Source organism: Rissa tridactyla, chromosome W (assembly GCF_028500815.1).
Source record: "Rissa tridactyla isolate bRisTri1 chromosome W, bRisTri1.patW.cur.20221130, whole genome shotgun sequence".
Lineage (NCBI taxonomy): Eukaryota > Metazoa > Chordata > Aves > Charadriiformes > Laridae > Rissa > Rissa tridactyla.
Genome location: NC_071496.1, coordinates 2,770,046 through 2,795,200, shown reverse-complemented (window position 1 = coordinate 2,795,200; position 25,155 = coordinate 2,770,046). Strand labels below are relative to the sequence as shown.

General features: G+C 49.7%; 1 protein-coding gene and 1 long non-coding RNA gene across 4 annotated transcripts; both read left to right on the top strand.

The window, feature by feature from the left end:
• The first annotated feature begins 6,810 nt into the window (after positions 1–6,810).
• On the top strand, positions 6,811–24,762 carry LOC128901940 (RNA-binding E3 ubiquitin-protein ligase MEX3C-like). Of its 2 annotated transcripts, XM_054184098.1 has the most exons (3): positions 6,811–7,458; positions 21,437–22,641; positions 23,034–24,762. In XM_054184098.1, exons 1-3 carry the CDS (start codon positions 6,822–6,824, stop codon positions 23,040–23,042), a joined length of 1,851 nt encoding a protein of 616 aa, XP_054040073.1. In that variant the 5' UTR covers positions 6,811–6,821; the 3' UTR covers positions 23,043–24,762. The 2 variants fall into 2 exon arrangements, with proteins under 2 accessions (XP_054040073.1, XP_054040072.1); XM_054184097.1 differs by lacking the exon at positions 23,034–24,762 and having other exon boundaries at positions 21,437–23,011.
• Positions 10,327–12,473, top strand: LOC128901943 (uncharacterized). 2 transcript variants are annotated; one of them, XR_008463551.1, is made up of 3 exons: positions 10,327–10,355; positions 10,666–10,759; positions 12,368–12,473. It is a non-coding gene; the product is annotated as an uncharacterized LOC128901943 (long non-coding RNA). The 2 variants fall into 2 exon arrangements; XR_008463552.1 differs by lacking the exon at positions 12,368–12,473 and adding an exon at positions 11,445–12,171.
• Positions 24,763–25,155: the final 393 nt, after the last annotated feature.

Genomic DNA, 25,155 nt, shown 5'->3' with positions numbered 1-25,155 from the left:
TCTCTCTTTTTGGCTCTTTGGATGGGGTATGAAGAGGGAGCAGGAATTCCTGATTTTTTTTCAGCGTGCGTGCAGGGAGTCGGAGCTTAGTTCAAGAGGCGTAGAAGGAGGTAGGCTCCCACTGAAGTTGGGTATCCTGCCACGCTTCCCCGAGCCCACCTGGCAGCACAGTCGTCGTGCTCCACATAAGTAGAAGTCTTGGAAGAGATTATTCGGAAGCTTTTTGCCAAGCTTTTAGCATAGTTTCAGGAACCCGTAGAGGGCTGTGACGCGCAGTGTTTCGGTATCGCTTCCCCCATACACCAAAATTCTTACAGAGAAGTCAGCAGTCGTCGTCTCTGCCTTCGGCGTGGAAGCACAGAAGACGGATGACTTCGGAGCGATGGCCAGAAATGGATGAGTTTGCTCCATATCTTCATTAACAGGGTTGCCTTCTTCAGACTAACTTCTAATGAGATCGCTTTTCCCCCCCCCCCCCATTACGTGGTAGCTTCTTGATGTTTGGAAAAAAAACGGTGTTTGCTTTTCTCAAGACCTTTAGTTGAAAACCTTTTTTCATTTTCCTTTCTCTCCTAATGATCTAGTTTGTCCGAAAAACAACCTTCAGATTCTTGAGGAACGCTTTTCAGCCGAGGATTCTGACTACGTCCTCCGAGAAGCTTATTAACCAGTGGCTCGGTTCTGCTTCATCCGCAACAGGAAACTTGATTTGGGGGGAAAAAATGAAAAGCCCGACCGCATGTTCTTCTTGTCAGCCTCCCTTTTGAATTGTCTGCCCCGCTTTTACTTCGCGCCGCCTCGACTTTTGGAAAGCGCGTAGCCCTTGTGATTAATTAATTACTTATAACAGACTTCATTTGATTAGGAGTCCCTGAATTCAGTCCGTATTTACCTTTGTGGTTTTGCGAGGTGCTTATCTTGGTGAGTGACTGATCTGCACGCGGCTACTTCCCAGAAACCAGGTGCTTAACGTTTTGATTGTGCCAAACTTTGATAAAATAATGAAAGATTGCTTCCGCCTGTCGGTGTTCTTGCCTGTATTACAGTCTTGAAAGAATTCAGCTGTTAAGGCTAAATTTTTTGGTAGACGTTTTGCAAGTCTCCTTAAGGGAACGGTACCCACAGTGTAGTGTTTAGATGGCCCATAATGGCCAGAATAGAACAACAAAATAATGTCAGCGGGGTTTATCAGAACCAAGAAATCACAGGCGCGTGATTCAAGTCTGAACGTCGTGTGAGGCAGGAAAAACACCAAAATGGCATTCGTCTTATCCGCAGGGCGGTCACCAATAAGAGGCGATCCTAACTGTTAAAGGGCAAAACGAGAGAATCTCATCCTTAGTGTTTAATATGCCTTTAACTTAATTTTTGTACTCTTATTTCTTGTGACGAGGCGTAAGAGGTGGCGCATAATGGATTGGAAACCTTTCGGTGGCGGCACGTGGAATCTTTGACAGTCTCGTGTTTATGGCTTTTTTTTTTTTTTCTGAGATTCAGCAACGAGCTGTGGCGACTTGACAGCCGTGACCGTCCCCGTACGCGCTGCAGGCACGGTGTCAAGGATGCCAGAATCCCGTCTCCTCCTCGTCTCCGAATGTCTCAAATTCACTGAATTCAACAAGTTTTATGTTTGTTTGCTTTTTGGTTTTTTTTTTCTACCTAGCAATCTCTTGCTTGCGATCCAGTTCCCGTATCTGCTCTGCGTAGTTCTTTCCATTAAGTTAATTACGCCTGTGTTTCTCGCCCTTAATTATGCGCTCCTCAAAACCAGCATTGTGCTGGAGGACTTTGTCATTTCACTGGGTGTACTGGAGAGCTGGGATTAGCACCGGAAGGTTTAGCCGGCTTTAGCCATGTTATTGTTCGTTTCGAAAGCGAGGGCGTTTAAAGTTAAATGCGGTAGAGGTGTAGGAGAGGAAACCTTTTGGCTGGTTTAGAAATCCCTTAAAACAATTTGAACGGGAATCCCTCGGAAGCGGCCATAACGTGGTGCTGGTTGGAAACGGTTTTCCTTACATCGCTTTTCTGGGCTGGGTAAGAGTGACGTGTTCAGGGACCTGGGCTGTGATATAAATCACTTCCTTGATGGCTCCGATGGACTGAAGACCCGGGAAGTTGCTCTGGCTGCTTTACGGAGAGGGACCTGAAGCACGAAGGAGACGACGGGCTCCCCCAGTCACCAGGCGGGTCTGTAGCAGCAGTAGTCCTCCAACCTGTGTCCAACTCCTGTGCCTTACCTTGTCGACCATCTTACTTCTTGTGACACTTCCAAAGACGACAGCGTCCTCTCTGCGTAGCTCAGGAACGACTGCCTCAATTCTTTTACTGGGAACCATTAAAAAATTCCTATGCCAGTGTATAGAGGGGGGGGCTCCTGCCTCTGACCCCTTCCAGTGTTGTTTACGTCTTGATGGTGGTCTTTATTGAGACATCTTTAATCTCTTCTTGGAAGAGTAAGCGCTTTAGAAAGGACTGTCTCCTCGCTTTGCTGTTGTGCTCTGCTATGCAGAGTGACTGGGATCGCTGGTCGCTTCTTTAATGCGACCAATTAAAGACAGCCAGATGGGTCTTCCTCTAAGTGGGATTCAGACTTCATTTAAGAAATCCTCTTTCCTCCCTCCTCTTCTCCTTCCAGGCCCCACGCCACGTAACATCTGCTCTATGAAATTACCAGATGCTTAGTTGTCAGCTATTGGTAAGGACACAATTTTCGAGAGGTTACTTTCTTTTATTTTTGTTCAAAGTGATGCTCTTGCCTGGTCCTGCTGGTAACAACCGTGTTTCCGTGACCGGTAAGGGGTTTTTGAGGACCGTGGGGCTGTTCTTAGGACCGAGTTGCCTGTCGTAGGGCATTGGTGATATTGATGAGCGCCAAGCTGGTTGCTTCTACCCATGGTGCGGGTAGTCGGCATTTTGGTCCTGGGCAGGGAGAAGAAACCGATGGAAAGCACTTCTCCACCGGTCGTGTTGGAGCTGGATGTTGAGTGGTGGTGTCGCCCACCTCCAAAACGCTCTCCTTGATGGCGTGTTTCTGAAAACGATGTGGGAGGTGCCACCGTGCCGAGTCACAGGATGCTGCTGAGGTCCCCAAGGACCGACTGGACTCACTTGGTGAGACCTGGTGGAAAGCGGAACCTCTGTCCACAAAAATCTCCGGAGGTTTTGGCACTGCTGGCTGCTGTTGTGCCTTGTGAGTGATACATTGCTCCTAAATTTCCAGGACTGAATTCTTTCAAGCTCACCGAGATCACCTTAGCGCTTTCGTGCTCCAGTACCTTTTTCTGTGTCTTTTTGGTGAAGTTTGGTAGCACTACTAAGTTGTGATTCAGCTGGATTGAGAGCTGCGACCTACCCGTAACCCAAAACTCACCGTGAGAGGGTTTTTTGAGCATGAAAGCCTAGTTCAGCGTTTCTTCTTTTAGCCATTGCCTTTTGATAAGCGGTCAACAGAATTCCCAGTAGTTCCTTTGTAGCTTACTGTATGTTTTTCATTAGACCTAGTTTGTGGATAATATACTGTAGTTAACTTTCCTGAAATTCTGTAACAGAGTATGTTTTTGATTAAAAAAGGTAAAGATTCAAGTCTTTTGGCTTCTTTATTTCATTGCGGGCAGAGCTTTCGCCCTGGTTCTGGCTGAAAAACTTCTAGCTGCAATTTCGAACGGCGTGGTGGCGGGGAGAGCTCTGCGGGGCAGGGCTGCCGTTTCAGAGGGTCCTCTTCTGCCAGTCCCGTGGCTCAGACGCTTGGGTGCAACCAGCAGCAAACCCAAAGCCAAGTGCCGTGTCCAACGTGGCAAGGCTCTCTGGGCAGCTGAAGGCCTGAGGGTGGTGAGCCCCTGGCCCAGGTTGCCCAGAGAAGCTGTGGCTGCCCCATCCCTGGAGGGGTTCAAGGCCAGGTTGGCCGGGGCTTGGAGCAACCTGGGCTGGTGGGAGGTGTCCCTGCCCAGGGCAGGGGGTTGGAACTGGATGGGCTTTAAGGTCCCTTCCAACCCAAACCATTCTGTGATTCTATGATCTCCTAGCACCCACCTCAGAGCCCCCGAGGTGTCCAGCACCCTACAGCAGCCCCACACCCCTCCAGGGGCACAGCCATGGCCCTGCAGCAGCACCCAGGACGGTGGCCTTGTGCCCCTTGGGTCACCCCAGTGCTCCCATGGGAACACAAACAGCCCGGGCAGGGGTCTGGCATGGGGATGGGGACACCCCCAGCAGCCCCTCAGGCGGCGCCGAGGCCCTGTTGACCCAGACGTGGGGCACAAATGTGAGGTGGGACGGTGCTGCGGCCACCGAGACATCACTGCAGGACTTGCCAACCCAGGTTTGCTTCGGTGGCACCTGTCCCCAGCCCCTTCCGTGCCACGGGAGCCCTGGCAGCTGTGGGGGCCGCCAGCCCCATGTCCCTTATAGCCTTCTGAGGGCACACGGGTGGGACACCATCTCCGCACACCCTTTGCAGGAGCAGCAGGCCCGGTTTTGCCGTGGCGCAGCTGCAGATGGGGAAAAAAAACCAAACCCAAAACCACCCGCCCAAAACAAGCCCCAAACCCCCTTAGTTTTTGCAGGATTTCAGGTTGCCGCAGCTCGCCGTGCCAGGCTGGCAGTTTCTGTCCCCAATGCTGCCGTCCCCGCAGGCCGGAGGGTGACAGGATTGGATGCTGCAGGGATATGGCCAAGGACACCCGGCATGGCAGTGGCAGAGGTGGGCAAAGCGGCTGTGGGTGGGGGACCTGTGGGGACCTCCAGGCAGCCCAGGGGCAGTGACAGGCAAGGGGACGTGCCACCGAAACACCATGCTCGGGTTAGTTCAGGTTGGCGGAGCAGATCCCGAGGAGGGAGCATCCCAAATAACAAGCGATAGGACAAGAGGAAACGGCCTCAAGTTGCGCCAGGGGGTGTTTAGACTAGATGTTAGGAAAAATTCTTCACGGAAAGGGTTGTCAAGCATTGGAAGAGGCTGCGCAGGGCAGTGGTGGAGTCCCCGTCCCTGGAGGGATTTAAAAGCCGGGCAGACGTGGTGCTGAGGGCCACGGGCTAGTGGTGGACTTGGCAGTGCTGCATTCATGGTTGGACTCGATGACCTTAAAAGTCTTTTCCAACCTAAACAGTTCTATGATTTCAACCCCTTGCATGTGGCTTTCCTTGTCTGTATCAAGAACAACGCTGCTCCACTCACACTGAGCCTGAAGGCCACTGTTGAAGACCATTTTCTAGTCTGTTTTTGTTGGGGGACCATGTCACCCTCTGCTTTCTGTTCCTTCCTGGGGTCTCCCCCCTGGCACATGAAACAGGAGCTAGTGGTCTTCACTCCCTGCTCATCATTTCACTTCAGAACGAAGAAGTCATTTTGCATTTCCAACTCTTCATCACAAGCATAATCACACATGGTGATTTAACGCCAGCCAGCAGCTAGGACCGTGCAGCCGCTCGCTCACTCCCCCGCAGTTGGGATGGGGGGAGGGAGGGGGGGCAGAATCGGAAGAGTAAAAATGAGGAAAAACTCATGGGTTGAGATAAAGACAGTTTAATAAGCAGAGCAAAAGCCACGTGCGCAAGCAAAGCAAAACAAGGAATTCATTCCCTGCTCCCCGTGGGCAGGCGGGTGTTCAGCCATCCCCAGGAAAGCCGGGCTCCGTCATGGGTAACAGTGACTTGAGAAGACAAACACCGTCACTCCCAACATCCCCCCCTTCCTTCTTCTTCCCCAGCTTTATACTCTGAGCATGACGCCACGTGGCACGGAATGTCCCTATGGTAAGCTAGGGTCCCCTGTCCCAGCTGTGTCCCCTCCCAAGCCCTTGTGCCCCCCAGCGCCCGTTTGCTGATGGGGCAGGGTGAGGAGGAGAAAAGACCTTGAGAGCTCGGCAACAACCAGACCCACCAGTGCGCCGTCACACCGCTCCCATCCCAGACCCAAAACACAGCCCTGGGCTGTCACCTCCATCCCAGCTGAAAACAGGACATGACAGTTTCAAACAAGTTCCTTCATGTTTGGCCTGAAAATTTTCACCTCTGACTTCCCAGAATGGTTTGGGTTGGAAGGGACCTTAAAGGCCAGCCAGTGCCACCCCCTGCCCTGGGCAGGGACACCTCCCACCAGCCCAGGTTGCTCCAAGCCCCGTCCAACCTGGCCTTGAACCCCTCCAGGGATGGGGCAGCCACAGCTTCTCTGGGCAACCTGGGCCAGGGGCTCACCGCCCTCACAGCACAGAATTTCTTCCCAATATCTCATCTCAATCTCCCCTCTTCCAGTTTAAAACCGTTCCCCCTCGTCCCATGGCTCCCCTCCCTGCTCCAGAGTCCCTCCCCAGCTTTCCTGGAGCCCCTTGAGGGACTGGAAGGGGCTGGAAGGTCTCCCCGGAGCCTTCTCTTCTCCAGGCTGAACCCCCCCAGCTCTCTCAGCCTGTCCTCCCAGCAGAGGGGCTCCAGCCCTCCCAGCATCTCCGGGGCCTCCTCCGGGTGAAGTCAGACCCGGAACGACCCCGCCGGCGGGGGGGGGGGGGGGGGGTGTCTCCGCGGCCCCGCCCGACGAGCGGGTACCGCCCGCCCCCCGCCGGCCCCGCCCAGGAACCGGCTCTACCGACCAATGGCGCGGCGGGGGCGGGGCCGCCTCTGCCCCGCCCCTCCGGCCCCGCCCCGCCGCCGCCGCCGCCGCCGCCCGCGGCCGCCGCCGAGGGCTCGCCATGGGACAAAAGGCGCGCTGAGCAGCGCGGCCCCCGCGCCTAGGCCGCGCCCGCCACGCTCGCTGCCCGCCGCGGCTATGGCGGCCCCGCACCGCTAGGCCCGGCCCGGCTCGGCTCGGCCCGGCCCGCCTCCCCCCCGCCATGCCCAGCGGCAGCGCCGCCGCGGCCTCCCCCGCCGCCGCCGAGCCCGCCGAGCCGCCGCGCCTCCTTCCCCCCCTCCGCCACCACCACCCGCCGCTGCTGCTGCTCCAGCAGCGCCTCGCCGGCCTCGGCCTCCACGACCGGGTGGCCCGGCGGCAAGCCCGCAGGCGGCGGGCGGGCTTGGCGCCGCTGCCCGACCCCCCCGGAGAGCCGGGGCCTGGCGGGGCGGAGGAGGAGGAGGAGGAGGCGGTGGCGGCGGGGGACGAGGGAGACCTGGAGCTGGAGGAGGAGGAGCTGCTGGCGGGGGAGGACGAGGAGGAGGAGGAGGAGGACCCGGCCGCGCTGCTGCTGCTCTCCTCGTCCTCCTCGCCCTCCCAGCCGCTGCCGCTGCTGCCGGCGCTGGGCTCCGTCCTGCTCTCGCCCTCCTTCGATGCGCGGGAGGCGGCGGCGGGGCCGCTCTGCGGGGCGGACGATCCTCAGGGCATGATGGCGGCGATGCTGTCCCAGGCCTGCGCCGGGGGGGCGGCGGGCCTCAACGGCGAGCAGGCGGCGCTGCTCCGCCGAAAGAGCGTCAACACCACCGAGTGCGTGCCGGTGCCCAGCTCCGAGCATGTGGCCGAGATCGTGGGGCGGCAGGGTGAGTGGGGGACCGGGGCGAGGGGCGGAGGGCGGGGGGGGAGTGCTGGGGGGGACGGCCGAGGGGCGGCCCGGGCCTGCCGCCCTTCCCCGGGGCTCGGCGGGGGGCCTGTCCCCGCACAGCCCGCTCGGAGCCGGCCGGAGGAGCCCCTTCGTGCCCCTCTAGGGCCTGCCACCCCCCACCGCGGGGACAAGCCGCCGGCTCGGGCCCTGCCACCAGGTGAGGGGCGAGGGCGAGCCCTGGGCTAGCTCAGGCCTTCGGGTGGTGGTCGTTTGGGTTGTAAAAGGCATTATGTGGCCTGAGCCTCTCCAGGGACGCGGTGGAGGGCCTGGCCCTGTCCAGGTAGAGCCTGGGCCACAGTTGGTGGCCTGGGCATGTTCAGGCGGGGCTTGGGCCACGGTGGATGGCCTGGCCCTGTCCAGGTAGACCCTGGGCCGCAGTAAGTGGCCTGGCTACGTCCAGGTAGGTCTTGGCCACAGGGTTTGGTCTTCAGTGACACTCGGCCTGTGGTCTTCGGTAACGAGCTGCTTTTCACCGTAGGAGCTTTGGCCCGTGTTTTACCAAGGCTTTTTATTTTATTTTATTTTTTTTTTGGCTAGAGGACCTCAGCTCGCCTTGCAGAGCAGGGCGTGGGCTGACGCTGTTCCGGCAGCTTTCCAGAAAGTGGGACCCCGGGAGCCAGCGAGGTGGAGAAAGGAGCCACGTGCGGCCCTCTCCTGTGCGGCAGCCCTTGTTCTTTCTGCTGGGGCTGTGGCTTCCTGTTGATCGCTGTTGCTCCCCTCCACGGGTCTCTCTTACGCCGTCGGGATAAGGTCATACCGGTGATGTCATGTTCGCTGTCGGCCTTTCATGTGGTCTCGGGGGGAGCCGCGCTTGGAGGAGTTCGAAAGATGACGTTTCTCGCCAGCTTTTTGGCGGCGAACCTAATTTTAAAAGCCCCTTTTCCGTATCAAGGGAAGCGCTGAGCGGCGTGGAGTGTAGGTGTGGAAACACAGACAATGAAGTCGCCGCTCTCTTCCTCTTCCCTTTCTGTGTTATTCTGTATTGGTTTGGGGGTGGTGTGTCTTGTTTGCTGATGGGCTCAGATAATGAGCGGTTATGCTGTCTGGTCTCTCGACATCAATGTGGCTTTTGTTTCTTTTTTTTTTTCTTTCCCCTCGAGTATGGAGGAAATAGTAACGTTGGTCTAAACCAATGTGGTGCTAAAGAAATGCCTGCTGAGCACCGACGCTCGGGCAGACTCTTCTTTTCTCTTTCTACATTTATTTTAGGCTTTTAGCAGCTGAGGGTGGTTTTTTCGCTGGGTGTGTCAAGGGAGAACTGACGCCCGCGCTGCAGAAATTGGCAGGTAGCTTCCTCCGATGCAGACGAGCCCGTTCTGTTCGGAAGCAGAAAATATCTTTTCCAAGAAATAGTGTTTGAACATCTTAAGGCTTTGCTCATGTGTCATTGGGGATGGTGAGTCGGGGGGGGTGGGGAGATGGAAAACAGAACTGAAAATGGTTATTGCTACAGTCCTCTGAAAGCGAAATACAAACTATTGGGCTTCAAGGACCGATTAAGCTGCTGTGTTTATTCTCCAGCAGATCAGGATTGTTCTCTGTAGTATATTTCTCAGCACTTTGAGTCACTTAAAAACAAGATAATGGAGCCTGCATAAAAATAGAATCATTGTTCCTGAAGAGTTCGTTTGCTGCTTCTGCTTTTATTTCTTATCTGATGTCCCACTGTTTGGCTTGTGATAAAATATTTAGCCTCGGCGGGGAGGGATTGTATCATAAAAAGAATTTGGGCTACAGAAGAGGAAGGAGCAGGAGTGGAGGGAGAGCTAAAAAAATGCTTATTTGCCTGAAAGCTTTGTGTAAGGAGGCCCTTCAAAATTCTCATACAGGGGGAGACCTATGCTTAGAAGAGCTACTTCCATAAGTTGTATTAGTTCCGCTAAATATTTGTTAAATTTCTTAGAAATGCTAGTCCTTGCGTCTCCTTTTACGGCCCGGAGGCGCTCGCGCTCTCGTCCACCTGCTTTGCCGTGGGTCTGTGCTCTGGCCTGGCAGAGTCTCGTCGTTTTGGGCTGCCTCCATCCTCCGCTGAGCCTTCTGTTTTCTCTGAGAATCCAAACACTGCATATTCTCTTCCTAGCACACATCGTTAACCAGCCGGTTGCGTTATCTTGAACGAATTCAGCTGAAGTTTTATGCCAGGCTCCTCTGTGCGCTTTAATATCCAATTATGTCATTGGAATGTAACTTCTGATGGATTTGCCCAGAGATTAAGTTTATATTCTTTCTGTTGCCGTCTTCCTGAGGTATAAAAGGAACTTGAAATGTCTGCAGCCTGAACACATCAGCTCTGAAATACCAGGAATGCTGAGTTTGATCTGGGCTTTGCTGGAGGCCTCACTGCTGTGTCTGAAAGCGTGTTGATTGTAAATCCTAACCCCCTAAGTGAAAGAGTAATGAGAATCGGAATTCCACGGTATTCTTTATCCAAATTTAATTTTTCGCACGGAGGAAGAGAATTTCCAGATGCTGTTTATCAGACCGAAGGAGCCCCTGGTTCTGAAGAGGGCTGTAAATAAGCGAAAACCTTATGGCGCTTGCATGGAACGTTTTGGGTTTTTTTTTTTGTCTTCCCTAATTACGTGCAAGTTTCAGAAATAAATACAGCACTTCAGGAGCGAAGTGGTGTTCCCCCAGCCCTGCTGTGTTGGTGGCCGTGCGGAGAGGTGGGATGTCACAGCCATCGAAGGTGCGGAGTGCCTGAAAACGTACCTTGTGCTTGATGGTTTTCTCCCGAAGCTCCGTCGGAGGCCGCTGGGTTACTGTGACAGTACTTCAACGTGTTGCCGCTGGAAGCATTTACATTACTGTAAAAGACACCCGGAAAAGGCTTAAGTAAGATTTTCTTTTCATGAATAGTAGGTGTTCCTTCTTTTAAAAAAAAAAAAAAAATATCCTGTAGTATTTCTGAAACCTGCCAGCTTTTTGTGCTTTTTTTGGTTGTTTTTTTTTTTTAAATCTTAAATATTCTCAACCTTTTCTTATTGCCCTTGCCCCCCTCCCTTCCCCCCCCCCCCCCCCAAAATGAAGCTGACAGACGCTGCTTGGGCTAGCGCAATATAATTCTTTGTAGTCTTTGAAGTGGAAGAATCTCAAAGGTGAACAACAAAGGAAAAGATATTTGTATCCTTTTATTCTTGTTAAGGCATGTGACTGGGAGCCAGGAAAACTAGATTCCATTCATGGCATTGTACGGGCTTCCTGTATGAATTTGAACTAGCTGTTGAATCCAACCTTCGGTAAGTTGGCTGGTCAGACGAGTGACTTCCTTTGCTGTCAGTGGCTAAAAATCCCACATACAGACAGTTTGCGTTGGTTTAAGAAAAATAAAATAAAGCTGGAGGAAGCGCCCTTGGGAATGGGAGCAAGAAAGCGGCGTTGCTGAGGAGGTGATTGTTGTTTGCCTGAGAAAACCTGGCATAGGGCATATACCAGAATTATATAAACTTGTATCCAGACTTAAAAAAGACCCCACAAACCCCAGCTTCTGGATATCTAACTCGGGATGATTTCGGTTTAATCTCTAAAGCTGGTGATTTTCTGTGGCAATTCCGCCATGGCCTGGTGGGCCTTGAGGAGGATTTGGCAAGCTTAACTTGGAGTCTTCAGTGCCCCCTGCTACTTTCTCTATGCTAAAAAAAAACCCCCAAAAGACATGTTTAAGCTCTTTTGAATAATGCAAAGAGAGGGGTGGTGTCTGAAGACGCAAACAACAGAAAACCTGAAAGGTGCTGGAAGGGACAGAAGTCTGTCCTATAGAGAGATGCTTCATCCTTGAAGGCATTAACCGTCTTCAGCTAATGATGGTTGGAATATATTTGCTAATGCATTCCAGCAGTGTGACTCTCCAAGTAATGTGGTTTTCCAAGAGTTTATATCCTCGATAAAGCTGATGATAGTGTTTGGGGTTTTTTTCTCCCGAAGACATCACTCGAGTTGGAGCTACTTAACTCTGAAGCCTGATGCTTTTCTTTCTTCATTAAGAATAGTTCGGGTGACGGCTGCAGAACTCCAAACGGGCAGGGCAGTCTCCAAACCCCAGATGAGTAAGAGGAGGAGGAATGATATCATCCCATTTCACTGATTAAATCGATAATGACAAATCTGCTTTGCATGAGACAGCCTTGCAACTAAAATAACCTTTTTATGCATATTTCATGATCTCGGAGTCCTTTTTGCTTTTGAATGTGGGCTCTTGAGCAAAATACGGCTTTGCTTGAAATAGTCCTGTAACTCGAAATAAAAACAATAATTCTGATAAGTTGGTAGCTGCTGACCAGCTGAATAAAGACAACAGCTATCACTCTCGGGGAGTGGAAACAGCATTAAAACAATCCTGGGGCAAATCCTTGTGCGTTAGCCGAGTATAGTGCGGAGATGTCCTGGGGTAGGATAATTAGAGCCCTTTTAAGAAAGAACTGTATCTCTGGTTTTTGCGTCTCTGGGATAGTAACGTCACCGAATTACTGATAATACTTAGGTAGCCTTGGCTGGTTATTAACCGCTGACCCGTGAGTAGTCGGCATAAGCGTAGGGAACTAGTCTGAATTGCATATTGGTTTTAAACTGGCTGCTTAAGATTTCTCAAGAATCAGTTTAACTTGCGTGACTGAAGTCATCACCTATCTCTGGATCAGTTGATTGCCACAGACAGCCAAGCTTCGGCTAGCTTATTTTAAGTAAAAGCTGCAAAGGCAGTTGCAATTTAGGGTTTGGTTTTTTTTTTTTTTTTCCCCATTTTCTGTAACAAGCAGGTTATTAAATAGCTTGTCCTAAAGACTGAAAGCAAACTTGAGCTATTTGTTGAAATCCTATCTAAAAGCTCTTTTTTTTTTTTTTCTGAGAAGCCGAAGTCTGGTCGCTTTTAGAGCCTGGAACTCCAGGAACTGAACCACGTGAGCAGACCGTGGGCTGGCACAGTCTGAAACCGCCGCTGAAGTTTCAGCGACCTAGCGCTCCGGTACCGTGTGACAAATGTCACTTCGCTTCTGCTGTTTGTCATTCCTGCTACGCGAAAGACCCAACTCGAGTTGCAAAGCGTGTCCGAAGGGTGCGGGTTTTCCAGCTGGGATCATAAATCCTCAGTCGTAAATGCTGCTCTTGTCTGGCTTGTTGGGTGAGAAGCGCACCAAACACAGTGCGTCCGCGCTCGGGAGGTTTTCCCCTTTGTGTAGTCTGCCAGAAATTCCCTATGAATTCCCCAGAAGTGAATACCTGCGTAAGAAGGATCTTTGGATGAAGCCGAAATTAAAATTATAAAACACCTTTGCGACACAAAGTGCCAATTTCTAGCCCTCTGGTCCTTTTCTTTTTCTTGTAAAACTGCTGTGTTCCAAAAGAGTTCGTTTTTTTTTAAGTTCATAACACACACGTACAAAAGAAATCTTGGTTAATGTGCTTCCGAACTGTGCTGGATTAACCTGGCTGTGGCCTGAGAAAATAGCCATGAATTATGGTTTGGTTTTGGGTTTTGTTTTTTTTTAAGCCATTAGTAAAGTCAGCAGATCTTGTGCTTTTCCCTGTCTTAGCCCTTGTCACCCTCTTTTCTGGTATGCTGTGGTCCGAATTTCTGGACTTTTGTTCTAAACACAGTGTTGGGTATCTCAAAAGATCTGAAATCTGGTTTGGATGCAATACCTCCGCCCCACGGGGCCAATTCCTCGTTGCAGGCAAAAAAATTTAACAGGGTTGCGAACTTGCTGTAACGAAGAAAAAAAAAAAAAGGCTGCTGAGCACTAGGACGTTTTCACTTAATCAAAAGGAAAGGCCAAAAAGCTCTAAATCATGCAGATGTTTCCAACTTCGGTTACTCTTTAAGAATGTCTTCCTTTCGTCTCTCTTTCAGGAATTCCTTTATGAGATCTTGCCAGCCTCCGAGATCTCGGTTTCCCTCGCTGGTGTGAGTCAGGAGCTCTGTGGTCTGCACCGAGTCCTCTGCTGCTCCCCTCAACAAAGCCACAGCATCTCTCAACTTTTTACCTACTCGCCCATTTTCCGTTTGACCACGTACCGTGCAATCCTGTTTAAAAACACGGCTCCAGCGGCATTTTTGAATGGGGGGGTTCGGTGGAGGTGAAGGTTTGCGTGGATTTTTGCAATCTTCCTTTTACAGGCCACCTTGGCACGTGGAATGGTGGTCCCTTTTCATACCCTCCTTCTGCAGGTCAGGTTTCCCAGCACTATTGCTCCCACCAATCTGTTTTCATTCGCTAGATCAACGTTCTTAATGAAAACAGCTTTTTTTTCCTGTAGTTCTTTTATTTGGTGTACCTAGTCCCTCTCTTATAACTATTGCTTTTTCTTCTACTGTCTTTTTCTAATTTTTCTCAGCAGCTGCTGCCTCAGTCCTGGTGCTGCAGTGGTGCAAGTAATTAATAATACAAGTTGCTGGCCGCTGGCTCTTTTGCTGCGTGTAACTTGTTTACTGACTTGCCATCTGTCTTGGGAATTGGGAGTATTCCTCTGGCTGTGGGACTGCTGGTGTGATAGATTGCCCCAGCCTGGCATATAGAAGGAAACAGTGTGCAGGCTGACTGCTTCGTTCTGCGCTGGATTGATATATAAATCGATTGATAAATTGATACCTACCGAAGAAATCTTTAATAGAGAGTTTGTACGCGGTTCTTCAACCCGGGCTTTTCTTTTCCTGAAGAGGGAAATGTCCCTGAGAGCTTGTGAGCAGCCTTCCCTTGGGAAGCTTTCTCAGCATCAGCAGGGACTCCCCTCTTTTCCCATCCATTAGCTTGGCAGCACTGGGACCAAAGAAAGTCCCGTGATCTGACCCAGCTGAGTGGTTGACGCTGATTTCTTGCCTTTTGGTTGAGGTACTTGAGATCTCCGGGTCGTCCTCCTTCCTGGTACCTCAACAAATCCAAGCCCGTGGGGCTCTAGCACCTGGTGCACTCAGCTTGAAGAGCTACTCTGCAAAGTATCTTGTGGAAAAACCCTTCTGTAGTTCTAGCTGGATGATGACGAGTTAAAAAAAAAAAAAGTCATGTATCATCTTTGCATTCGTACACGTGAAAAATACAAAGCGAAAGAAGTGGTCAGTTGTTCCTCAGAAATGGGTAAGCGTGGTGGAATTATAATGGGAGCAGTCTCGGTCGCTATATATAGCGTGACTCATATTGAAATGTTCCACAGGCAGGCACAGGGGTTTGCTAACTGCAGCGTAACTAAAAGCCTTTGATTGCAGGGGTAAGTTAATGAGGGGGGTCAGGAGGCAGGGAAAAATGTCTTTGGTAGAAAATGCTATAGTTTTTATTTTTCTTGAAGGACTTGTATGTCATCTTCCCTTCTCTTGGAATAACTTTATCAGAGTGGTTGTCAGTTGAGGTTTTTTTTTTCCTCCTCTGTGCTACACAGTAATTTACCTACTTGTAGCATTGCTTATTGTAGTGTCGTTATAGATAGACGTGAAAGATGGTTATTACCGGTGCGCAGCACTTCTGAAGTACGGTCCTTCTCTGAAACCATTACTACGGCCACTCTCCGGAGCAGAGAGCCAGAACTTTGTTCCCAAGCTTTGGGTTGTAATGGGATTGGTATCTCATTTTTTGGATTGTAAATTTGAGGAGCTCTGCTTGGTGGCTTCTCGTTAGGAAGCGCCCATCTGAAAAATACAACCTGACGAAGGGCAGGAGCAGGTACTAGCGCTCCTGGGTAGCCTGCGGGAAAAGCCTTTGCCCGGGGACGTAAATCTCACAACTTTACTTGTGTGCTTCATGTGGCCACCCCCAAGGAACCTCAGCTTGGGTACCACCGTGGAGGAGGTGGCTTTGGTTCGTTAGGTGATGAACGAAACAGCTGTCCCTTAAACTCTGCGTACATCCATGTCCCCGTTTAAACCGTTGGCCTGCTCTCTTCTTCAGGGACTGGCATCTTCTGCTTCCAAACCTGCCAGCGACCTGCCCCGTGAGCTTGAGCAAATCCCAGCTGCGACCTGCGCCCGTCTCTTGCTGTCTCCATATTTGTTAGCTCTCTGGCATGTGTCATGCCTAGTTGTCACATGGGAGCCCTAATCTTACCGGCTAATTAACCCAAATAGCGATCAGACTATCGTCTGTGCTATAGAATGCTAATGGGGAGCTGTTAAAGCTGTTGGTGGTTGGTCTAGTCCTGTCGGCAGGATGGGTGCTGTGCTCTTCGGTGAGGTGTCTCTCAGCTTTCCTCTGGCTGGAGAGCAAGCTGCATTAAAAAGAAAGGAAAACTTGCCTTCAAAATATTCTATCCGGTAATTACTATTATCCCAGTTTGTCTCTTCAAACTTTAAAATTTAAAAGCAATATTTTTATAGCCTTCCTTCCTAAAATCAAAATGCCGGAGGGGTGATAAATAGCGGCCTGAGTACGTAGATCTGGGGGTTTTTTGCAGATCAGCATCTTTTGCAAGTGCAGAGAAATGACTTTCTTCATCTTCCTTGAATCAACTAACCATATTCAACAACCGGTTGAAAAAAAAAAAAGCAAAGCTTGTCAGGAGTTGAGATTTTCCAGTCTGTGAATTAAAACAGGGTGTGAGATGAAATAATTGATCTCGGGTGAAAGGCGATAGTAACCAGAGTCAGTCTATCGACCGAGCGGCCCGCAGGTAGTCTTTCATGATTTTATTAACCCGGTGAAGTGCCAAAAATGTTCTGGTCTTAATTTTCTTGTGTAGCCAGCCTGTGTAAGGAGTTTTAACCATTAAACAATTTAGAACAGGAGTTCATTTTCTGTCCCAGTGCAGCTTCGTCTCTGTGTGCTTAATAAATGGGGCATATATCAGTTTTCTACTGTATAGTCACAAACTGGATAGATATTTTTAGCCGTGCCACGACTGAGAGGAAGCACTCTGTGTTTAAGCAGGAGAACGCAGCTTGTACCACCAGCGGGAACGAACAGCTCTTCTGAAAAAGGTGTAGAGCAGTCGTTTTTAATGAAGGAGATTAATTTTTCTTTGTTTGTTAATCAGGTGGGCAGCGTTCTGCTCGGCAGACCCGGCAGCCTTATGGTACAGTCAGTGTTTCAGTCTCCGCAAATCCTTCGTTACCTTAGCTGCAGGAGTTCCAACTTTGCAATTAAAAGCTTGTGGCGACGTAGCAAGTGAAATAAGGGCTGTGCCAGCTTAACAGACTCTACCTTTAAAGCTGTGTCCACGCACGACAGTTGCAGGTTGGTAGAAACCAAATCCCTGGGCCGTCCCCTCTCTCCTTGGCAGGATGCTGTGCCATCCCTGCGGGGCTGCAGGCGCTTCCCAGACCCTGCCCTGACTTTCTAGGTAAGGAACGAGCCGTGGCTCTACTGGCAGTTCCAGGCTGATGTCCCTAATTACTCTGTCGCCGCGTCAGCGTGTTACAAAATCAGTGGTCAGAGTTCTGAAGACCGTGGTCAGAGTGGAGGCCGTAATACGGTATTGCCTTTCATCAGATAACGGCAAAGCTACTGAAAAACAGATTCCTGTGAACCCCGGCTTTCTCTTTAGTGCTGACAAGCTGTGGAGGCCGATCTGCGAGATCTCCGCGCTGCCCGCTGTTGCTCCGGGGCCGAGTTGGAGGATGCCAGGTCTGGCCGGGGCTGCTCATCAGCCCTGCCTCCTGCGCGGGAGCTGCGTCGGCGCTGATGCAACATCGCCCTGCTGGCTGCTCTTACGGCCGGGGCAGCGCTGGCGTCTCCCCCCGGGATTTGTGTGTCTAAAGAGCTGCAGGAGATTCTCAGTTTTGATCTCTGTAGCTAGGTACCCGTCTAGAGCAGGGGAGGAGAACAAACTGGTATTATCAATTGATTGTGGTTCACGTGGGTTGTTCCCTGCCATGATTTTCAGGCTTCTATTTAGGTAAACTATTCTTTCAGGGTTTGTTTTTTTTTTTTTTCCACAAAGCCCTATGTGAGCAGGGAGACAAGGTTCAACTGATGTGATGGTAAGAAGGTTTGGGTTCCCGTGTGGGCCTGAACCCCGATTTCACCACGCTTGGCAAGAGCTGTGGGAGGAACGTGGGTATGAGGGTATGACAGGCTGCGTTTTGCCAACGTGGGTACTCGGCAGCGCCAAGGACTCCCTTCCCCCGGTGTAGCTGCTCGGAAGAGACCACACAACAAAGGGATCCTCATCTGTAAATCAACCCTTGTCCCATTGCCAGTGCGTGGCGTTGAGGTGAATTCAGCAGAAGAAAGAAACGGGGGGAAGGTTCCGTCTCTCCTGGGTCCCGCCGTGGCTGTGCAGAGGAGGGATGCTTTTTTTGGCTGCTCCTTGGCTCGTGGCGGCAGATCGCCTGGCGTGGTGCGAGGCCGGCACGCACTTGGCTCCGTTGGGGACTTTCCCTCGTGGACTCGATGGCCCGAGACTGGGTTTGACGTGTCTCATCCTGTTAGTGACGATGCAAGGTGAAAGTCGGAGAGTGAGGGCTGAGCCGATGGGTGAGGGCTGCGGGTTCTGCGCTTCACTCTCACTTCAAGGCGTGAGAAGTGAGAGGGAAAGAAGAATCTGTCTTTTAGCACCTTTTTTTTTTTTTAATAAGGAGACATTCCATCGTTTAAAACTGGTGGTGTATGAGTTAAACGACTCCTTCAGAGCTACCCTTAAGTTTCTCGGGGAGTATAATGTTCGTACTGTGTTTTAAAATGTTTAGTCAAATAATCCTCTTCAGGGAAAAAAACAGGGAGGAGGCTTGAGAAGAATGATGCAAATCAGCCGGCGCAGGATGAACACTGCCTGCAGGGCTGGGTACGGGCTCGGCTTCTCCTCGGGTGTCCAGGCAGGCAAGTATTAAATCTTTGCCTAAATGAAAGCAAAACTAAAGGGTTTTTGCTTGAGCTATGTCAGTATGTGCTTATGGCTGAGTGTGTGCTGCTTAGGAATGCTTATACTGCTGAACCGAGTACGTAACTCGTATCGAACAGACTTCCATTATCGCACCAAAACCTAAAATTACTGTGACAGTTTTGCTTAAATTGAATTTCCGGTCTTGAAGTTCCCTCCACAGGCTTTTGACATCTCTGTACTTCAAGATCTTGGATACAATGATCTGATGATACATTGCAAAAGTGTGGGGCGGTGTATTTTTTTTTTTTATTATTTTTATTTTCCCTTTGTCTTTCTGTGTCTAAGCTCGGGAGATTGGGAAACTTCTTGATTCATCCCTTGGCCGTGTGAGTTCGTAGCTGGCCGACCTCGTGTCATCGTGGCCGCAAGCAGCGCCTCTGGATGCCGTGACTTGTCAGAGAGGAGATGGGATCAGCCGTCCTTCATCTCATCGCCTCGGTAGTGACTAAGGCAGGAGGGTGGGAAACCAGAGCCGCTGAGTAAAAGCAAATAGAGAGATCATCCCGCTGGAGCGGTTTAACGGGCTGCTGACCCTGTGTGTTGACATGACTGTCTGTCCTGGGGTTTTCCAGGGCTCCTTGCAGCCAAAACCCAGCGGGTATGGACTGACTCATTCGGAGACGTTGGGGTTTTGTATGTGGCGACTTTCTTCAGTTCCTTCAAACTTTATCTGAAAAGTTTGAGAGTTGACCTTGACCATCAACTTTCCACTGAAGCCAGCTTTCCGGCGTTGAAAAGCCTTGTCCTGTCGCCGCAGGGCAGTTGAGGCGATGTTTGGCCTCTGCTTGTGAGGTATGTGACCCATACCTGAAAAGACCAGCTCTGCCCACCTCGGTCCGTGCCCTTCTGCAGCCTGAGGAAGGAAGGCGAGAAGGCTTTTCCTCCCCCCGCAGCCCTTTGGAAACGTGGCTCTGGCAAAGCAGCCTCTGGGAGTTGGCAGCTGAAATGGAGAAGGAAGCTGAAGGCGCAGGGTTCTAACTGGATTTGAGTTTCTAAAAACTCAGGAAAGTTTGTCTAAAATACAAACTATAAGAATTGGTAAGGCACTGGGAACTGGAATTAAGTAGGCTCTGAATCACGGTCTATAATCATGAATTATATGTATTTTTAGATATATAAATCTTATGCTAGATGCTGCTAGGATTCTCTTTTAAGTGCTGCCTCTGTAATTTCTATGAAATAAGAATGTACACTCAGGTGGAACGGAGTAAATGAAAGTGATTTGTGTAAATTGGAGAATGATTGAGAGGCATCAGGAGGCTGACTTTGGTTTTAGGTGCTGCGGTAAAAGAGGGTTTGACCGATGTGAAAGCTCCGGCGGCACTGCTTTGGAGGTTCTTGTGGCTTTAAGGTTGGGGCCCACCAACTTTTCTGAGTAACTGTGAAGGCGCGGGGAGCGGAGGGGATGAGCAGATTTACTCGTAGGGAGAAATGCGGCCGAAGAGATGAAAGGAGTCAAGGCAAATTGCCCGAGAGCGCTGGTGCCCTTCTCAGTGGGCTGTAAGTGGGAGGTTTGAGGCTTATGGGTTTGTTCTGCCCTGCGGATGTTTGCTCTTCTTGCCGAACTTCTCCTTCGGCTCTTGGCTCTGCATCCCCTCCTTCATCTGCGGGTGCTCCTCCATTCCTCCTTCTGGTGGAGGTAGGGCCTCCCAGAGCCCTCCTGACGAGCTGTTGAAGATAATGAACTTCCTCTCCAGCTGTGTCCTGGAAACAAAGGGCTGTTGTGTTCAGCCTTTGTCCTTGCTATGTGCAGGGGCCCTGCAAGAAGAGGTTTTTCCTTCCCTCTGTTCCAACCGGCATCTGCATATTTGTTATCTTTTTTTTTTTTTATATTAGTAGATAGTCCTGATTAGAGCAGCATCTTTGAGTGGCTTTTGAAGCGTAAAATCATTACCGCTAGCGGTACCTCGGGTGCAAGCGACTGACAAAACAGCATTTCGAGAGACTATTTCATGCACCCGGACAGTTACGAGATATTTAAAGCAAATGAGGAAAGTGGGAACAAATTCCACCCTGCAAGTGAAACGATGCTTAAAGCGCTTGGTCTGCAAACGTTGCTTATAGTTGTTTCGAGATGAGGTTCGCTGTAAAACGGCATTTAGTGTTTTGAATTTGTGTTTAATGTAGGCTACATTCAGTCAAGCCTGAAGCCAGTAGACTCTCCTGTGTGTCACCGACCTGCTCGTCTCTCCGAATTTTGCACTGCCTGCTTTTCCGGTCCTGTGATGGGGAAAAGGTGCTCCCGTATGCGCCCTGCCAAAACGCCTGAAGCCTCTTAGGAAAGAGCCTGCCGCCGCTGTGTCCCGGCAAACTTGATAATTCAGTCCCCAAAAATCAAAAGATGAAATGTTCCATTAACTTTCTGCTGCTCTTTCAGACTGTATTTACCCGGTTAACAAGAAAAATTCCACGTAGGCACGTAATATTCCGTAGGAAGTCTTATTTGCGTGCGACAAAACTGCTTGAACTCCTACTTGGCGGTTCAAGGAGTGGCTCCTTCATCCCACAGGGAAGAGCAAAGTTTAAGTAACACTTGTTGGTAACGGGAAGCAAATGAGTTCTCAGTAAATCGATAATTGTATCTATATCCCACACAGGTTGTGATACTGACCCTTCTCTCGCTCGTAAATGTTTAATTTGCTTTTAGGTCGTGCGCGTCAGCGAAAGGCGACTCTATCGGCAGACTTAAGTGCGTGTGTGCGTGAGCCTTTACTCCTTTTGCGGGATCTTAGAAATAACCGAAGGATACCCAATCAATGGGAAAAAAAAAATAAATTAATAAATCCACCTGTGTTTATAGGCTAATCGTGAATGTGGGTGTTGTAGAGAAAAAGCCGTCTGCGTTTATTCACCGTCTGATAACGATTGAGGAGATGATGGGCTAAAATGGTGCAGGAAGGGTTGCTAAAATAGTTTGTGTCGGAGATCTGCTTGGAAATAACAGGTAGAAGTTGTTACTGCTTTCTCTAGTGTGGCTTGTAGAGGTAAAAACAGCTGCTTCTGGTTTCACCCGATGGTTTGGTGAGACTCTCAAGCAGCTTAAAATAGATGGCTTTCTTGTGGCTTTCCAAACTTGGACGCCGTGCTAAACTTGCGTGTGTGTTTCCTTTGAACAGGTTGCAAAATAAAAGCGCTAAGGGCCAAGACGAATACTTACATTAAGACCCCTGTTCGTGGAGAAGAACCCATTTTTGTTGTCACTGGACGAAAAGAGGACGTAGCCATGGCCAAAAGGGAAATTCTCTCAGCTGCTGAACACTTCTCCATGATCAGAGCGTCGCGCAACAAGAACGGTCCTGCCCTGGGAGGTTTGCCATGTACCCCCAACCTGCCGGGTCAGACGACGGTCCAAGTCAGGGTGCCTTACCGTGTAGTCGGGCTGGTGGTTGGACCCAAAGGAGCTACAATCAAAAGAATTCAGCAGCAGACCCATACCTACATAGTCACTCCCAGCAGAGACAAGGAGCCCGTCTTCGAAGTTACGGGAATGCCCGAAAACGTCGACCGGGCGCGCGAGGAGATCGAGATGCACATAGCCATGCGTACCGGCAACTACATCGAGCTGAACGAAGAGAATGATTTCCATTACAACGGTACGGATGTGAGCTTTGAAGGAGGCACTCTCGGATCTGCGTGGCTGGCTTCTAATCCTGTCCCTCCTAGCCGCACCAGAATGATTTCTAATTATAGAAACGACAGCTCCAGCTCCTTGGGAAGTGGCTCCACGGATTCCTATTTTGGAAGCAATAGATTGGCTGACTTCAGCCCAACGAGTCCATTCAGCACAGGCAACTTCTGGTTCGGAGAAACGCTGCCTTCGGTGGGCGCGGAAGACCTCGCGGTCGACTCTCCCGCGTATGACTCCTTACCGACGCCTTCCCAAACCATTTGGACCCCTTTTGAACCTGTAAACCCGCTCTCCGGCTTCGGCGGCGACCCCGCTAATAACGCCAAGCCTCAGCGCCGAGGGAGCCAGCCATCTACTCCTCGCCTGTCGCCCACCTTTCCAGAAAGCCTGGATCACCCGTTGGCTAGGAGGGTGAGGAGCGACCCACCCAGCACCGGCCACCAAACCGGCCTTCCCATTTACATCCCCGCTTTCTCCAATGGTACCAACAGCTATTCCTCTTCCAACGGCGGCTCCACGTCCAGCTCGCCCCCCGAGTCGAGACGGAAGCACGACTGCGTCATCTGCTTCGAGAGCGAAGTCATTGCGGCCCTGGTCCCTTGCGGCCACAATCTCTTCTGCATGGAGTGTGCCAACAAAATCTGCGAGAAGGAAACGCCATCGTGTCCCGTTTGCCAGACAGCGGTTACTCAGGCAATCCAAATTCACTCTTAAAAATATATATAGATGTTATTATATATATATGGACTTTTAAAACTCTTAAAGGCATGGGTGTAATGGTACCCTCTAGTAAACTTCCTAATGAATTCTGACTGTTGGGCTTTCTTGGGATTAGGCTGAAGTTGTTAATAAATTTCTACTTTCTCAAAAGGCTGCTACGGTAACACTAAAGCCAGGTGGTCTCTGTCCGGTTCGGTGTAAGCAGATGGAGTGGTTTAGCAGAGATCCAGCAGGTGGGATGTTGTGGCACAGGGAGGGGAAGTCTTCAGCGATGACACAACCGCAAAGAAGAAAAAAAAAAAACAAAAACAAAAAACAACAACAAAAAAAAACAACCAAAAAACACCCCCCCCACCATTTTACAGGCTTTCTGAAGGATCTCTGTTAAGCGTTCGACTTCTGCGGGCTGGCAGCGATGAACCTCGTCGCCTGAACGCGGAAGTCGTCGTCTGCCGCGGAGGGTTTGTGGCATTACCGCTATATCAAACAACACTTCCAATGCTGCCTTCTTTACACTGCCAGTTTTGAAAAAAAACAGGTTTGGGGAAAATCTTTTCTTTTTTTTTTTTTTTTTTTTTGCTTCGTGCGACAACTTATGCCTAATTCTTCAGCGTTGCAAATACCTTTTTTTGGGGTGATTTTTTCTTTTTTATTTTTTTTTTAAAGCCTAGTTCAATATTATGGAAATGGATGATGTTATTGGCAGGCTCAGATAATAAATTAGAGGAGGTGGAGGGGGGAGGGGGGGGGCGGAAAGCTGTCCGACGCACCTCCGTTTTTGCCCGACGTATGTTCAGAGGATCAGGAACCCTTTGTGAATTCCTACCCACTGCTTTTCTTCATGGTGACGTGGAAAAGTCTGGCTGGCTTCATCCCATTTCCGAAAAGGCTTTGGGATGCACATACTTCGCCTGAGAGCGGGGATGCTGACATTCCGTTCATGAGTCCGATCAAGCTGTTCTTAAATTACATTTTTTAGAGGTTATATAGTTTCAAAATGTGAAGCGTTTTTATGTTCGATCCATATTTGTCTTGCACATATATAAATATATATTTTATTTTTAGTAAGGAAAAGGAAAAAAAAAAGGGGGGGGGGAAGTTGCGTATGTGCCCTTGTATTATTCATGGCAGCAGCTGTGACAGTGGCCCTGCAATCAGTTTACTTCATTTCAAAACTGTCTTTCCAATCATAAGGAAAAAAAAAATTATATTAAAAATCAGTATTTTTGAATGCGCTTTTTAACATTTCAACCTGTGGATGTTTCGAGCTTTTTTTTTTTTTTTTCTCCATCCTCAGTACCTTCCCAAATCTGTGCTGGCATATATTAAAACAACAAAAACAAACAAACAAAAAAGACACAAAGTGGAGTTCTGGTGGATTTTTTCTATTTTTTTTTTTTTTTGGAAGCATTATTTTCCCGAGACGAGACGAAGCTTTTTTTTTTTTTTTTTGTCCGCGGAATAACAAAAAGAAATTCTATGTGTATCGAACTAGTAAAATATACAGAAAAGTTTATTTTTTATTTCCACTTGAAGAGTTACATTTCGTATCAAAGTTTACAGAGAACGGTTTTTATTTTATGATTTTCAGTATAAAGAGTTGCCTTGACGGCATATTACGTACTGCGTAACTTTAATGCTATAATTGCTTGTAGAATAGTTACATGTCAGTATTGAAACCTAATCTCTAGCTGCAGTCTTGTAGATAACGAACAAACGTTCACCGAGCATGTATTTTGTATTTTATTGCATCGTACACCGCAACTAATAAGCCAAGGAACCGACGAGACATTAGGTGCGTGTACCCTTTCTATAAAACCACAAACTTAAGAATGATAAACTATCGAGATAGTTTAGTATTTGCTAATTTTACTACACTTTTTGTTATGTATATGTAGGGAGGTCATAGGGATTATAAATTCAATTTGAGTAAAGTTTAAAAACCATATATTTTATGATAAAAGGGCCTTTAACTTATGATGGCCAAAGCACTGATATTATATATTTGCTGTAAAGAGAAATTATAAGAGTTTTATTTTTCTGATATTAAAAGTTACTTAATAAAGACTTGTTTCCATTAACTTGAATGTTTTGCTGTCTTCAGGGTTGTCGCTCGGAGCTGCCGGTGGGGGCTGGGGCTGGCTGTCACCCCCCTGTCCCTTCCACCCGCCCTCCAGGAGGGTCTCCCGGTGCCAAACACGCTGCGGCCCCGACTGTGCTGTGGCTGGGTGACATCGTGTGCGAAGAATCGTGTTTTCCGTTAATTGCTGGCTTTACCCCCTGCCTTGAAAAAGCCCCGTGCGCTCTTCCAGAGGCCACAGCCGGAGGTTGCCGCAAGCCTCAGGAACTCGCGTTTCGGAGTTATTTCTGTGCAGCTGCAGGATAAACTCCATGTACTCTATAGTTGCGAGCATCAACCAGCATCATAGACTCACAGAACGGTTTGGGTTGGAAGGAACCTTAAAGCCCACCCAGTGCCACCCGCTG

Coding starts and splice junctions, on each gene's coding strand:
- LOC128901940 (XM_054184097.1), top strand. CDS start 6,822: ATGCCCAGCGGCAGCGCCGCCGCGGCCTCCCCCGCCGCCGCCGAGCCC. Junction 7,459..21,436: donor CGAGATCGTGGGGCGGCAGG/GTGAGTGGGGGA, acceptor TCCTTTGAACAG/GTTGCAAAATAAAAGCGCTA.